This window comes from Manis javanica, chromosome 6, assembly GCF_040802235.1.
Source record: "Manis javanica isolate MJ-LG chromosome 6, MJ_LKY, whole genome shotgun sequence".
NCBI lineage: Eukaryota > Metazoa > Chordata > Mammalia > Pholidota > Manidae > Manis > Manis javanica.
In genome coordinates, this window is record NC_133161.1 from 145,056,835 (window position 1) to 145,069,270 (window position 12,436).

The 12,436-nt window shown below is 57.8% G+C and overlaps 1 protein-coding gene across 50 annotated transcripts in view; it reads right to left on the reverse strand.

Annotated features, from left to right (window-relative positions):
* PHLDB1 (pleckstrin homology like domain family B member 1) overlaps positions 1-9,002 on the reverse strand; it is a 43,591-nt gene extending 34,589 nt beyond the window's left edge. For 47 of the 50 annotated variants that reach the window (XR_012132695.1, XR_012132696.1, XR_012132697.1 and 44 more), the window contains exons 1-4: positions 6,706-6,946; positions 3,768-3,848; positions 2,981-3,104; positions 1,792-1,962 (exon numbers count right to left, since the gene is read on the reverse strand). Coding sequence is in view for 47 of the 50 variants with exons in the window: in XM_017642625.3 (XP_017498114.3) it covers positions 1,792-1,962; positions 2,981-3,104; positions 3,768-3,848; positions 6,706-6,822 (493 nt within the window). In the remaining 3 variants the exon portion in view is untranslated. Of the gene's footprint in view, positions 1-1,791; positions 1,963-2,980; positions 3,105-3,767; positions 3,849-4,095; positions 4,115-6,705; positions 6,947-8,886 lie in introns of those variants that run through there. The other 3 variants (XM_073239689.1, XM_073239690.1, XM_073239668.1) reach the window with 3 other exon arrangements.
* Positions 9,003-12,436: the final 3,434 nt, after the last annotated feature.

Sequence of the window (12,436 nt, forward strand, 5' to 3'; positions counted from 1 at the left end):
ACATCCGGAGATACATAAACACACTCCAGTTACACAGGCACACAGAGATAGCACATGCACCCCCGAGCCACCCAGTTTCCAGGGAAACGTACTCCCAAGAATGTCCGGAGTGGGGCCAGGCAGGGCTGGGCTTGGTGCCTTGCTCCAGAGAGGAGACAAGGAAACCCTCAGCTCCCCAAGCCCAGGGGAGGGCGTGCTAGGGAGAAGAACACCCAGTCCTTTGTGCCTCTGTCTACCCCTCCCCAGGCTGCCAAGCTTCTGAGAAAGGCAAGCCCAGACAAGAAGGCTATGAAAGTGGGAGGGAGAAAAAAGGATGGGGGTTTAGGGTCAGAGGGTGGGAGGGCACATACTTGGCAGGGTGGGCTTTTGGCTGGGGAAGAGTTGGGGATCACTGAGGTCACAGGAAATGCCTAAGGATTCCATCTTGTCCCGGCCCTCCCTCTTCCCAAGGAGCTAAGTAATGCACTGGGAAGGCAGGGCAGGAGAGGTTACATAGCGTGGGGTTCTCCGTCCTGCTCACAACACACAAGAAGAATGTTCTTGCCCATCAGCGTGAGGGACTTGGGGCCTGGGGAGTGAGAGCTGGGCTCTTTCTCCTGCCTTCTTTGAACTTTGCCCCTTCCTCTCCTTGCTGCTCTGCTAGTAGTCTCACTTCCACACACCTAAATCTCGGAGAAGATGCTCTCTTTGAGACTGAAGAGGACTGTCAAGAACCAGATGGACTGTTAAGAACCAATGTACGGGGGTTCCTCTTCTCATCTGGAGTCAGGGACCTGGACGCCGTGGGGGAGGCAAGGGCCTGCCTGCTGCTAGCCTCCCGGAAGCCAGTTCTCCTCAGCACACTCCCAAAGGGCAGGAGGAAGGAGCAGGGCGAGGCTGGGTCTCCTGGCTCTGCGCTGAAGGCAGTAGCATTTAAAGAGACCTCAAGGGGTGTCAACAGAGAGGGAGGGGAACAGTGCGGTGAGTGGGATTTCCACTATAAAGAAGCTTCTAGACAGTAAGAGGTAGGAGTCCCCAGAAAGCGATTATAGGACATTCGTGGTCCTGCTCAGGGCCAGGCCTGTACCAACCTTCCCATCCTCCCGTCAACCCCACCCCTACCCACCCTCCCAATCTGCTTCTCTCATTCCCCTACTGTGAAAATTCACTGTGTAAAATTGATGCGCAGCATAAATACACCTGATCTGTCAAACTGCCATCCAGGCTAACCCCTTACCTGCCTGGTCCCCACAGTAACCAGGGTCCCAGTTCTTAGAGCTACCTTAAAAGACAGAATGGCCCGTTGCTTCGGGAAACAGGGTCGTAATTCTACTCATAACCCAAAAGCTGCTGTCAACATATTTTAGCAGGAGTGGGTATGTCCTCCGATTCTACCACCGGCTTTTACCCTTGCCCCATCCCATCAGGCGCTATCGCCCTCCTCTCCTGGACCTTTACAGCTTTTCAGAACAACTCCCCTGGGCACTGTGGCCACTGTCTCCCACTGCTGGTCCAGTTGCTCTCCCCTATCAACCACTGATGGCCACCGCACCAATCCCCATGCCCTTTGACAGCAGGAATCAGAGCCTCTTCCTGCGCCTGGTATGGGGAGGCAGGGTGGAGGTGGCCAGAGAAGAAAAGCAGGTTGAAGACAGGTCTGGATGTTGTCTAGGCAGCTCAGATGCACCTGAGCCCCCACCCGCAGCATGGCCACTCAGGCAGTTACAACAACCACAGCGGGCCTCCCCCACACCTATCAGGCACAAGCTTTTAAACTTGAGGCCCCCTCTGTTTGGGACTATCCAACCTTACCCTGAGTGAGCCGGGTGGGCTTCCGGACAGGGAGTCCATCAATAGTGCAGGCATTGCCACAAGGGTAGAGGGTGAGGGTACCACGCACGTTCTCAATGTAGCAGTGCTCTGGAGCCAGGCCTGGGCCCTGCAGGGAGATGTCCCTGGCAGCAGAGCCAATCACCGTCCTCCCTGCAGACAGCGGGCAAACTGAGTCAGAGGGCTTGCCCAGGCTGAGGAGTCAGGGACAGGGCAAGGAGGGCCACGGTGGGAACACGTGTCCATCTCCTACTCCAGGGAGAATCACTGCCCACCCCAGGCACCCCTTTTGGGGCCCTGAGCCTGGGTGAGTCAGCAAGTGGTAGGAACTTTCCCAGGCAGAGTGCACTCTGGCCCAGAGCTGGGAGGGCCAGGGGTGGGCTGGGGGTGGGGGTGCCCAGGAGGAGATAGACTGCACAGCATGAGTAGACGCCTGCAGCCCTTCCCTAGTCCCTCTGTGCCCCCCGCCCACAGGTCCTTTTTCTCCGTTGTCACACTTCCCCCTTTCCTTCTAAATCTTGCCATCTCCCCTCCCTCTCTCCCTCCCTTCTGCCACCTGCAGCCCGGCTCTCCCCTAGCCTTCTCTCTTCTGGTAGCCTCTCCCCTCACTGCCTCTGCAGGAACAGCCCCTCCCCCTGGCAGAGCCCCTGGGACTGGTATTTGGAGAATGTGGGGAATGTAGAATCAGCCAGGCATCAAGTGCAGCCCTGAGAGCAGAAAGGAAGGGTGGAAGCTGCAAGGTGAACGGGGCTGTGCCAGAGCCTTATCTTGGGAGGCCTGTCCCCATGCCCATCTCCCTGCTCTCCACCAGTACCTTCTCCCATGCCAGGCATTGCCCTGCAGTGGGGCCCCCTTTCTTCTTGGCCACACGGGTTGCTAAGAGCAATGTGCTCCCCAATCTCAGTGCTCCCCTCCTTGTTTCTAAACTGATCTTTAATCCCAGGCATGGAGCCAGATTATCTACCAACAAGGGAAGGCAGCCTGGGGAGGTAAATACGAGGGAAGCAAGCTGTAGGGGGGAGGTATGGGGGCGGGGTGGCCCAGTGTCCCATGTGGGGGAGAAGAACATCACCAGCAGACAGCAGAAGGGCCCCAACACACGTCTGGGCTCCAGGGCAGGAACGCCAGTGAGGATGGAGGAGTAGCAGGTGGGACACCCTTCCAGACTTACCTTCTTCCAGCGGCAGAAGGGTGATAGCCGTGCTTAGTCGCCCACTGCCCAGGCTCACCAGATGAGGTTTGTCCGTTTGCACCTTCAGCCCTTTGCCTGTCTCAATCAGGTCCAAGGGGCCTTTCTGCAGGCAGTGGGGGTGGAGAATGAGCATCATTAGAGTCCAGGCCAGAATCTTGCCACCCTAGTCCCAGTCGCTCTGGCACTCTCTCCACACTTGCCCTCTTCAAAGGGCTCTGAGGGTGTCAAAAGGCTCAGCACAAAATCTTGCATGGAGCCTTATCCCACTAAATTGTAATTAGATCTGAATCTAGGCCACTAACTCATCCCACCGGATTTATCTCAAGTCGTGGCTTAACTGCCCCCTTTGTCTGTTAAGACACAAACAAGGAGAAAGTAAGGGGAGCGAGCATGGTGGGTAGGAGGGGGGGGTACTGTAGGGTGGGCTAATCAAGATTTGTCCCTGTAGACGTGTCTGTGACGATCCACTTGGCCATCGCTTGCCTCTGTCAAACTAAACTACAAGAGGTGGGGGGAGGATGAACTGAGGAGAGGGATACAGCCCAGGGTCAATCTGTAAGCTGCTTCCTGACTTTCACAGGGTATTTTCTGGGTGAACCAATTAACCTGATTCAGATAAAGTCTTAGCTGTTAATAGGCTTGGGAACTGGGGAAGGGCGGAGAGGAATGGCTGCCTTCATCTTTGAGCTGGGAGCACGACTCAGTGGAGCAGCTGAACCCATCTGCACCAGCAGCCCTCTGGCCCCACGGTCCCGACTCCGCTCACCTGAACCATTGCTTGGGTCTTGCATCCAGGGCCTACCTGGCTCCTACTGAGAGAGTCCATGGTCCTGGGACTCCAGAGCTCCTGCAGACACAGCAGAAAGCAGGTGAAGAGGGAGGCCAGGGGAGAAAAGGAAAAGGAGTAGGCTCTGTGGTGGGGTTCTCAGCCCCAGTCACCATCATTCCTAGCAAGCTCACACAGAAGAAAAAGTGGAGGCAGTTCAGGAGCTTCCTGGGGGAAGGAAGTGCCACAGTCAGCCACGCACGGATACCACACCACACCAGCCGTGGCCCTCGCCACCATGCACACAAAAAGCCCTGTAGGGCCCGACCTGTGGTTCTGTGCTTTTTTGCCTCTGACATCTAGGACCCAGGTCTTGGCAGCTGAGGACCCTCAGACACCTAGGCTGTAAAAGCAGGGTGGGGAAAATCTACCTCAGCTGAATCCAAGGAACTCCCTCCAGGGACACGGGGTAGCCAGAGGACCCCCAGATGGGTGGCAGGGCTGAGCAGGAGTTCCCTCCCCCAGCTTTTCCCTCTCCTCTTCTCCCTTTGTCTCTTTTCCCAGGGGTCTCAGTAGGACATTTTCTTAAAGGAGACACAACACGAAAAACTCAACCATTCCTGCCATCTCTGTATGTCTCAACTCCTGCACCCTCTCTTCCCCAGAAAGCAATCTTGCCTCCATATAATCAGCAAAAAAACCCCTCAGTGGTGACTAATGCTGGGAATACAGGACCCCTGGGTTCTCGACCTGATTTGGTTGTATAGGAAGCTTAGGTTGTTAGAACCAACAGTAAAATAGATTCCAGAGCTAGAACTTGAACTCTGCCCCACCCATCCCGTTCTCCCTGGCTCATATTTTTGGTACCTGAGAAACATGAGGCAGGACCTTTGTGTGCCAGTGTGTGCCTACATGCCCATGCCGCCATCATCTTGCTAAGGTTAGGAAATTCTCACTGCTGAAATGTGACCGGGGAAAGCTGACGAGAGTGTGGTTGAAGGTAGGAAGGGAAATTGAGGCAGGCAGGCCTCCCCTTCACTTTCCCTTCCAGCCCTCTCCCAGGCGACTTGGAGAGGAAGTGACGGCGAGAGCCAGCATTCCTAGGAGCGTCTGACCCTGGCAGTGGGGCCTGTGGGCCTCAGCCATAGACTTACTAATTTTACCCGCCCAGCTTCCACCCTTCCGGACTGCACTGCATCATCTCTGTCACCATTTCCACCCAAGCTGGCGGAAGAGAGGCCGGAACAGGGCCCGGGGCCCACCCTAAGTCGGCCCAGGAAGAGCAAAGGGAAAAGCCACTAACCTACACCAAGCTCCAAGCTGTCCTGGCACCTCTTCCCCATGGGGAAGAATTTCCAGGGACAGAAACTGCTGTACTGCTCCCTTCAACTCAGGAAAATCCCTTAGCGTTCTCTGAGGAGGAGAGGCAGAGAGAGCAGAATGGGGAATTTATATAAAGGAGGGGGTAAGAAAAACAATGCAATAAATAATGCAGAAAAAGCCTCATCATTCAGTGGGAAGAACTTTAGACTGGGATGCAAGGGCTTTAAATTCGAACCCCAACATTATTACTTATTTCCTGTTAGATCTTGGACAAGTTACTTCTCTCAATGTCAGGTCATTCTCTATAAAACTGGAATAATGATTTTAAGAAAAGATTGTTTGGATCAGTGCTTGTCTGGGGCGAGCAGTAGAATGGGGATTGACTAAATGGGCACAATATTTTTTTGGGGGGTGATTGAAATGTTCTAAAACTAAATTATGATGATGGTCGCACAGATCTGAAAATACACTAACATTTATCGACTGTACACGTAAATGAATTTTATTGTACATACAGATGCCTCAATAAAACTGCTAGTTAAAAAAGCACGAATGTCTAGAAATTCAGGTATTATATTAAATGACACTCTGAAGTGCGGAGCACTATAAACACACCAGCTATTAGGATGCGCTTCATGACCTTGAACAAGTCACCTCACCTTTCTGGACCTGTTTGTCCATCTGCCAAGTTTGTCACTATCGCCCTGTGAGGCAGCGGTGAGTGTGTTCATTTATTTACACCAAAGAATTTCAAGTGGAGATAAAGACTGTGAAGGAGTAAGTTTAACGGGGAATAAGAGTGATTACGGGAGCTGAAGGGGAGGAGGAGATAAGGAGAGAGGTGTAGGGAAAGACCGAGAAGATAAGAAAAGATGTGGAGATTGGGAGGGGTGGGGCTGAAGTCCCGGCTCGAAACCCAACCCCGGTGGGGTGGGAAGGTGCACCGGGCCGGCGCGGCCGCGGGCGGGCGGGGCCTGCGCGGAGGTGCTAAGCCGCGGCCGCGAGGGCCGCCACCCGGGGGCGCCCCGTCCTCGAACCCGCCTCCTGCTGGCGACACGGCCCTGCGCGCGGCGCCCCCCGCCCGACCCACCTGCTTCGGGCTCCCCAGGCTACCCACTACTCGGCGCGGTCCTGACCCACCCCGCCGCCCCCCGCGGCCTTTCGGCTAAACCCCGCCCGGTCCCGCTGCCAAAAACAGGCCCCCGCGGCGCGCAGCGGGCTCTGGAGGAGGGACGCGAGGGCAGCGCTGCGGTCAGCTCGGGCTCCGGCGGCCCTCCCGCCCGCGGGCGTGGGGAGGCAGAGGCCCGGGGGCCGGAGGCGGCGCGCTCCAGGGAGGGCACCGTGCGCAGCGGGGCTGCGGCCTCCTCGCCCGGCGGGAAAGCGTGGGCACCCGGGCCACGCGGGAGGAGCGGCCCTCTCCCCGCAGCGGGTGTCGCTGGGCTCGGCACCCGAACGGGGGTGGACGGAGCCCCGGGGAAGGGCCGGAAAGGTCTGCAACCACCCGGCCCTGGGGTTGGTCCAGGTTCCAGACCGCGCCCCAGACGGAAGGGCCCGGGCCGGCCGCCCGCCGCGCCCCCGCCCTGGGGCTTCCCCCGGGGGCCGCTCGGGGCCTCACCTGTGCCCCGGGGGCCCAGCCGGGGCCTCGCCGCGGGCGTCGCATGGCTGCGGCCGGAGGCCTGCGCGGCGAGCCGGGATCCTCTGGGGCCGCCGCCTCCGCCCTCCCGGCGCACATCCGCCCTCGAGGAAGGGCCCCCGGCAGCGGAAAGAGCCGGGAAGGGAAGGGAAGGAAACTGAGGCCGGAGGCTGCCCGGCGGGTCGCCGGAGCTGGGCGGGGGCCGGCGAGTGGGTGTGGAAAGGCCCGGGGCGGACAGAATTTAAGGATGAGAAAAGAAGGGGTCTGCGGGGTCTGCGGGTGGACGGGACTCGGAAAGGGAGGCGCCGGGGTTCGAGGGGAGCCGGAGGAGTCCGAGGGGTGAGGAAAACCGGAGCCGGGCAGGGGGCGGCGAGGCGGGCAGGAGGGCGCGATGGGAGAGCAGGACGGAGCGCCTGCGGGGTGTAGAGCGGGGGGAGACGGTGGGACAGACGTCCGGGGACGGGGGAGGGCTGAGGGGACGGCGGCCAGGGGATACGGGGAAGGCCCGAGGGCGCTGGCGGGGGGAACCGCGAGGCGGGGAGAGGCAGAGTTACGGAGAAGAGGGCGCCTGGGTGCGGGCCGGCGGACGCAGAAGCCGGGGAGGCTGCGGACGTCTAGGAAGACGGGGGCGGCGCGGGGCAGAGCCGGGAAGAGGGGCGTGCGGACAGCCTGGGGTACGGCTTTTGCCTGTGTGCGGCGCTGGAGGCGGGGGTGCTGGCAAAGAGCGCCTCGCCGGAGTCGCCGGGCGGAGTGGGCTTCGCTGCCCCGCCCCGGGGCCGCCAGGTGGGACAAGGCCGCAGTGTTGGGCTGCGGGCCGGGCCGCCCCGCCCGCCGCGGACGCCGGACAAGCGGCCTTTCTTTGGCCGGGCGGGGAGAGGGAGCCGCTTGTTTGCGCGGCCGGGGAAGGGGCGGCCCCACAGACACCGCCCGCTCCTCGCGGGGGCAGCTGCGGGAAGGGGGCTGAGCGGGCCAGGGAGGCTCCGCGTGGGGCGCGTGTGAGTAGAGGGCTGCGCGCGGGGCGACGGGCAGCTTGAGTGTGTGACGGGGCTCCTGGGGAGCGGGAGCGGAGTGTGCGCGGGGTGCTGCTCGGGTGAACGGCGGGTGGAGGGCCGTGTGTGTGGACGGCGCGAGGGGTCCACGCGCGGAGCGGCGGCGACAGGCAGGGGCTGGGCGCGGGGTGGGGAGGGTGCGTGGGTGAGGCGCGGTGGGGCGCTGCACGCGTGTGCCGCGCGGGCAGCCTGCCGTGGAGGGACTGTTTCTGTGTGACCTGTGGGATGAGTCAGCCTCCGGGGCGGCTGAGCTAACGGGCCCAGAATGCAGCCCCGCCCCGGCGCCCTGGGTCCCCCGCCGGCCACGCGGTCCGCAGGCCTAGTGCCCCCCGCGTCCGCCTCCGTGACCCAGCACCCCGCGGCAGCCCCCAGTCCCCGCCGCCGGCGCCCGCCCGCCTGCACTGCTCCATCCCGGCGGGGCCCGGGTGACCCGGCTCGGCCTCGCCCGGGGAACTCCGCGAAGGTTTCGAATAGGGACGGTGCGTGTGTGGCAAGAGCCGGGGACTCACTCCCCCGGGGTGTCCCATCGGCCTCACTGACTCCTAAAGACGCGGGGCCTCGCAGGAGGGCTCCTCCGGCTCCAGACGTGCCTCCTACCTCCAGAACACCTATCCAAAGCCCCTCCCGGACACCCACGCCCCCGGCCCGACTTCGCATGCGTTTCTTGTCGGTCCAGGAGGCCCGGCGCGGACTGGAGCGGAGATGCCCCCAGGTCACACGCTTACACACACACACACACACACCCGTGCAAGGCTCTTAGTCCTGCCGTCGGCAGGAGGTGGAGGTGTGGGGCGCTGGCGGATGAGCCCCCGCGAGTGTCCCCTCGTCGGCGGTCTGGGTGCCCGCAGGAGTCTTGGTGGGGGCCAGGCTCAGCGACCCTCCGGGGGGCGCGAGGGCCCCCTCTGGCGGCGGCGAGGGCAGCCAAAAGCAAACAGGAGCCAGCTGCGCACAAAGCCCCCACGCACTCACCTGGGGCACCCCTACGGGTTGCTTCGGGGCTTACTAGCTCAGAGCTGATCTGAGGGCTCTCGCCAGGCCCCTGGGACTTTCCCTTAACAGTCCCCGCCGCGCCGCGAAAGGAACCCGCAGGCGTAGCGGGAAGAAGCGCCCTTACCTTGGAGGGAGAGGACAGCGGTCCCTTCGGTCCCTTCGCCTGGCTCCGCCGCCGGGCCTCAGGCTCGGAAAGACACTGTTGCTTTTCCTTGGGAACCCGCTAAGTAGGAGGAGAGCGAGCGGGTTCCGCCCCACCTCCCCGCTAGTCTCCGCCCCCATCCCCCGTCCCGTCCGCCTGGCGGGCAGAGAAGACGCCCTTGTGGGGCTAGAGCCCAAGGTCCCCCCACCCACCCTTTCCCATAGCAGCACCTCCCCCAGGCCCACGCCTGCACAGCACCCGCTTTGTTCCTCTCTGCAGCTGGCCTCTCCACTACCACCACACCACACACGCACCCCTTCTCCCCCTCCCCTCCCCTCAGGACTCTGCTAGACCACCTCCACCCCTGGGCTTCAAGGCTCTTTTGAGAGAGCATTTTGGACAATATCTCCCCTCCTCCTTTTTTTAAAGACCTTAGAGGCCTGATCCTCCATCTGGCTACCATAAACCTCTTAGTTGCAGCCCTACAACATGCTGTCAACATCTCCAGAACATCTGAGAGGACTCAGGTCAGCCTCCCGCCACCCTTTCTCCTCATCTACCCCAGGCCCTGCCATGAAGAGCTGTGAGTGGGGTTGGTAACCCTGCACATCCAGCTGCGCGGATTTTTCTAAGGATGAGCATAAGAAGACTTGATGAAGTGACATGCAAACTATAATGCACAGGAAAGGTGAATGGCATTATCTTGCCTCCAAGTAGCTTCACCCCCAGCACAACCTGCTGGATTACAATTGGGAGGCAAGCTACAGATACACTATATGTGAAGCACACCGTATTAGTTCGGATCTGTGTAGTAGAGAGTTAATAAGGAAGTAAAGGGGGGATTAAAAACCTGAAAAGAGCCTAGAAACCAAGCCTGGTTTTAATCATTCTTCATTTCAACCCCCATCCCAAAATCCAGCCAGGACAGTGGATCCTTACCTTGCAAAGCCTTCTCTTGGCACAGGAGACTGACTCAGGAGGCCCTAGGGAGCTGCACTCAGCTAGACTGGACCTCTTTAACCCGCCCTATAGGGACCCCTGGAACTATTGGTCTTTGGGGAGGGAGCAGAGAGCCCCTAAGCCTGGCATAAATTCCAGCTGGGATGGACAGCAGAAAGTAATTTTCCCCTTTAGGATGGACAGATACTGTTCCGATTCAGTGTCTTCAGTCCTTGCCCTGACTCCTAACCCAGGAACAGCGGGAGGCTGAACTGCAGGAATCTTTGGTCACTCATTGACAGGGTCAGCACCGGCAGGAGGCCCCCGGGAGGCTGGAGCTGAGGGCGCCAGGCAATTGGCAAGAAGCAGGCGGGGCTGGACCCTCTTTACCTGCTGCAGCTAACCAAGGTCAAACAATCAGGCTCCAGCATGCGCTGCAGGTACCGGGGAGCCCCAGGATTTGGAGGGGGTACAGAGGCAGCTCTTATACTTCCTTTTTTCATACTGTTTGAGGCTCATGAAAGTATTTTGACTTTGGCCACCTTTCATGAGGCAGATCATAACAGTAATTTCCAGGCTATTCTGGTAAAAGAAAAAGAAACAAAACCAAAACTACAGTATCCTATGTGCCAAGACCCAGTATTTTGAGGGAAGGGGCTCAGACTGGCGTACCTTAGACTTTTCACGTTTCACGACTCCCAACTCTTCTTGGTCAGGAGGAATTTGAGGGAATAATCAAGCCTGCCGCAGAGGCAGCTGACGCTGAGGCAAGGGGTTGAAACAGCACCCAACTTCTCACTGTCCTCCCAGCCCAGGGACCAGATGACCTCATGAAAAAGTCTCTCGCCAATGTGTCCTCACTGCTGCTGTGTTGAGGCCCTGTGTTCCCACAGTTAGAGCACTCAGGGGACTACAGACCTCCCACCCCCACCCTGATCCACATCTGGAGCCCATCAAAAAAACGCAGTGCTCTCACAGTTATGCAAGAGGTCCAGCAGCTGGGAGCTCAGGAAAGGGGGGGCAAGAAAAGGAAGCAGAAAACAGCTTTCCAAGCATGCTTCAGACTTTCCGAAGTGGAAGCAGGGGGAGAGAGCAAAGGCTGGGTGTGGAAGGAAGAGTGGGTTTCTTAAGGCCCTCTGCACTTGGCTATGAATGTCAGGAATGGATTTCCACACCCCTCCTGCACATTTTCCATCTCTGTCCCACCTCTCAAACTGTACTCTCCAGCCCCAGGAAGAGGCGATTATTGCTCATTACAGTAAGTAATCCCTGGAGATACACCCTACCCCAGGAAGCTATCCTTTCTGGCCTGTTCCAATCCTGAGCTCAGGCGTCATTAGTGTAGGTGTGGTGGCAGCAGTGATGCCAAGTAACTCCTCTCTGCATCCAAGTTGGAAAAAAATTCAAACCTTTCTCTTCAGCAGCTGCAAAGGAGCAGAAGCTCTCTTCTCAGCTTGTCTTAGAAATTGCACAATCCACACTTCCACCCAAAGCTGAGACATCCAAGCTGAGCGGGAAATTTGGGTAGGAAGACTTGGCTCTGTCTACCTCCAAGGCTCAGGACCTTTTTATGTGCTGAGAACAAGTGTTACTTGGACAAAAGAATGGGAAAGACCTACTCCATTTCTCTCATCCCCTTGAGTTTTTTCAAATAGCCCCTGTCCAATAATCAACTTGACCAGAGTATGCTTATGGGACCATTCAGAATTTAGCCAAGCCCTAAATAACCACTTAGCCCCTGCCCTATGAACACCAAGGCAAAAAATCTTTCCCTTTTGGTGGGCGGTGGAGGGAGTGAGAAGTGACCCAAGCTTGTAGAAACTTTTGTGTTGTTGAAAACTGCCTGGTTTTTTGGCCTCATGTTTGAGAGAGGGTTAACAACTTGGTTTGGAAAGGTAGTCTAATTTTCCTAAAAGCTTGCCTCCGTATCAGTCACTAACTCCCCAGGGTAAAATCTTAGACTGACACTTGTAGAGATGCCCTCTGCCCTTGGGTTTAGAGCAACACCCAGTAACCAACCTACTGTGGATCTTCCAGGTTCAAAGCTTCATCAGATGCAAGTATATTTGCCAAAGGGGACAAGAGGGAATGGAAGGAGAGAATGGTTGCAGTAAGAGATACACATAGTAAAGGGGAGTCAATCCTGAGTTTTTGCTTTCCTTTAAATTATTCCTCTAAAACCTACAAGACAGAAGCCCTAGTTCTTATACTCACTGCGACGTATGCTGAGCATCACTAGTTGTAGTTATTTGTCTTAGAAAAAGAGGCTTTGTTAAAGCACATACAGCCACTACTTCGAGCTACTTTAATCTTCTTGAGGATGAAGACTTCTTTTTCAACCTTCCTTCAGAGTCCTGCCACATGACAACTTTCAGAAAGGCTGCTCCGTATCCACCCTGGAAATCTCTCAGATCCTACCCAATGTGAATAATTTTAATTGCTCTTAACCCAAGGGCGGAGGGCATCTCTACAAGTGTCAGTCTAAGATTTTACCCTGGGGAGTTAAGTTTCCACTGTCAGAGATAAGCAGATTCATATATTTGGGGTCTGAAACTACCAAGCAGACAAATGACACATCTTTTTTAAAAGGAAT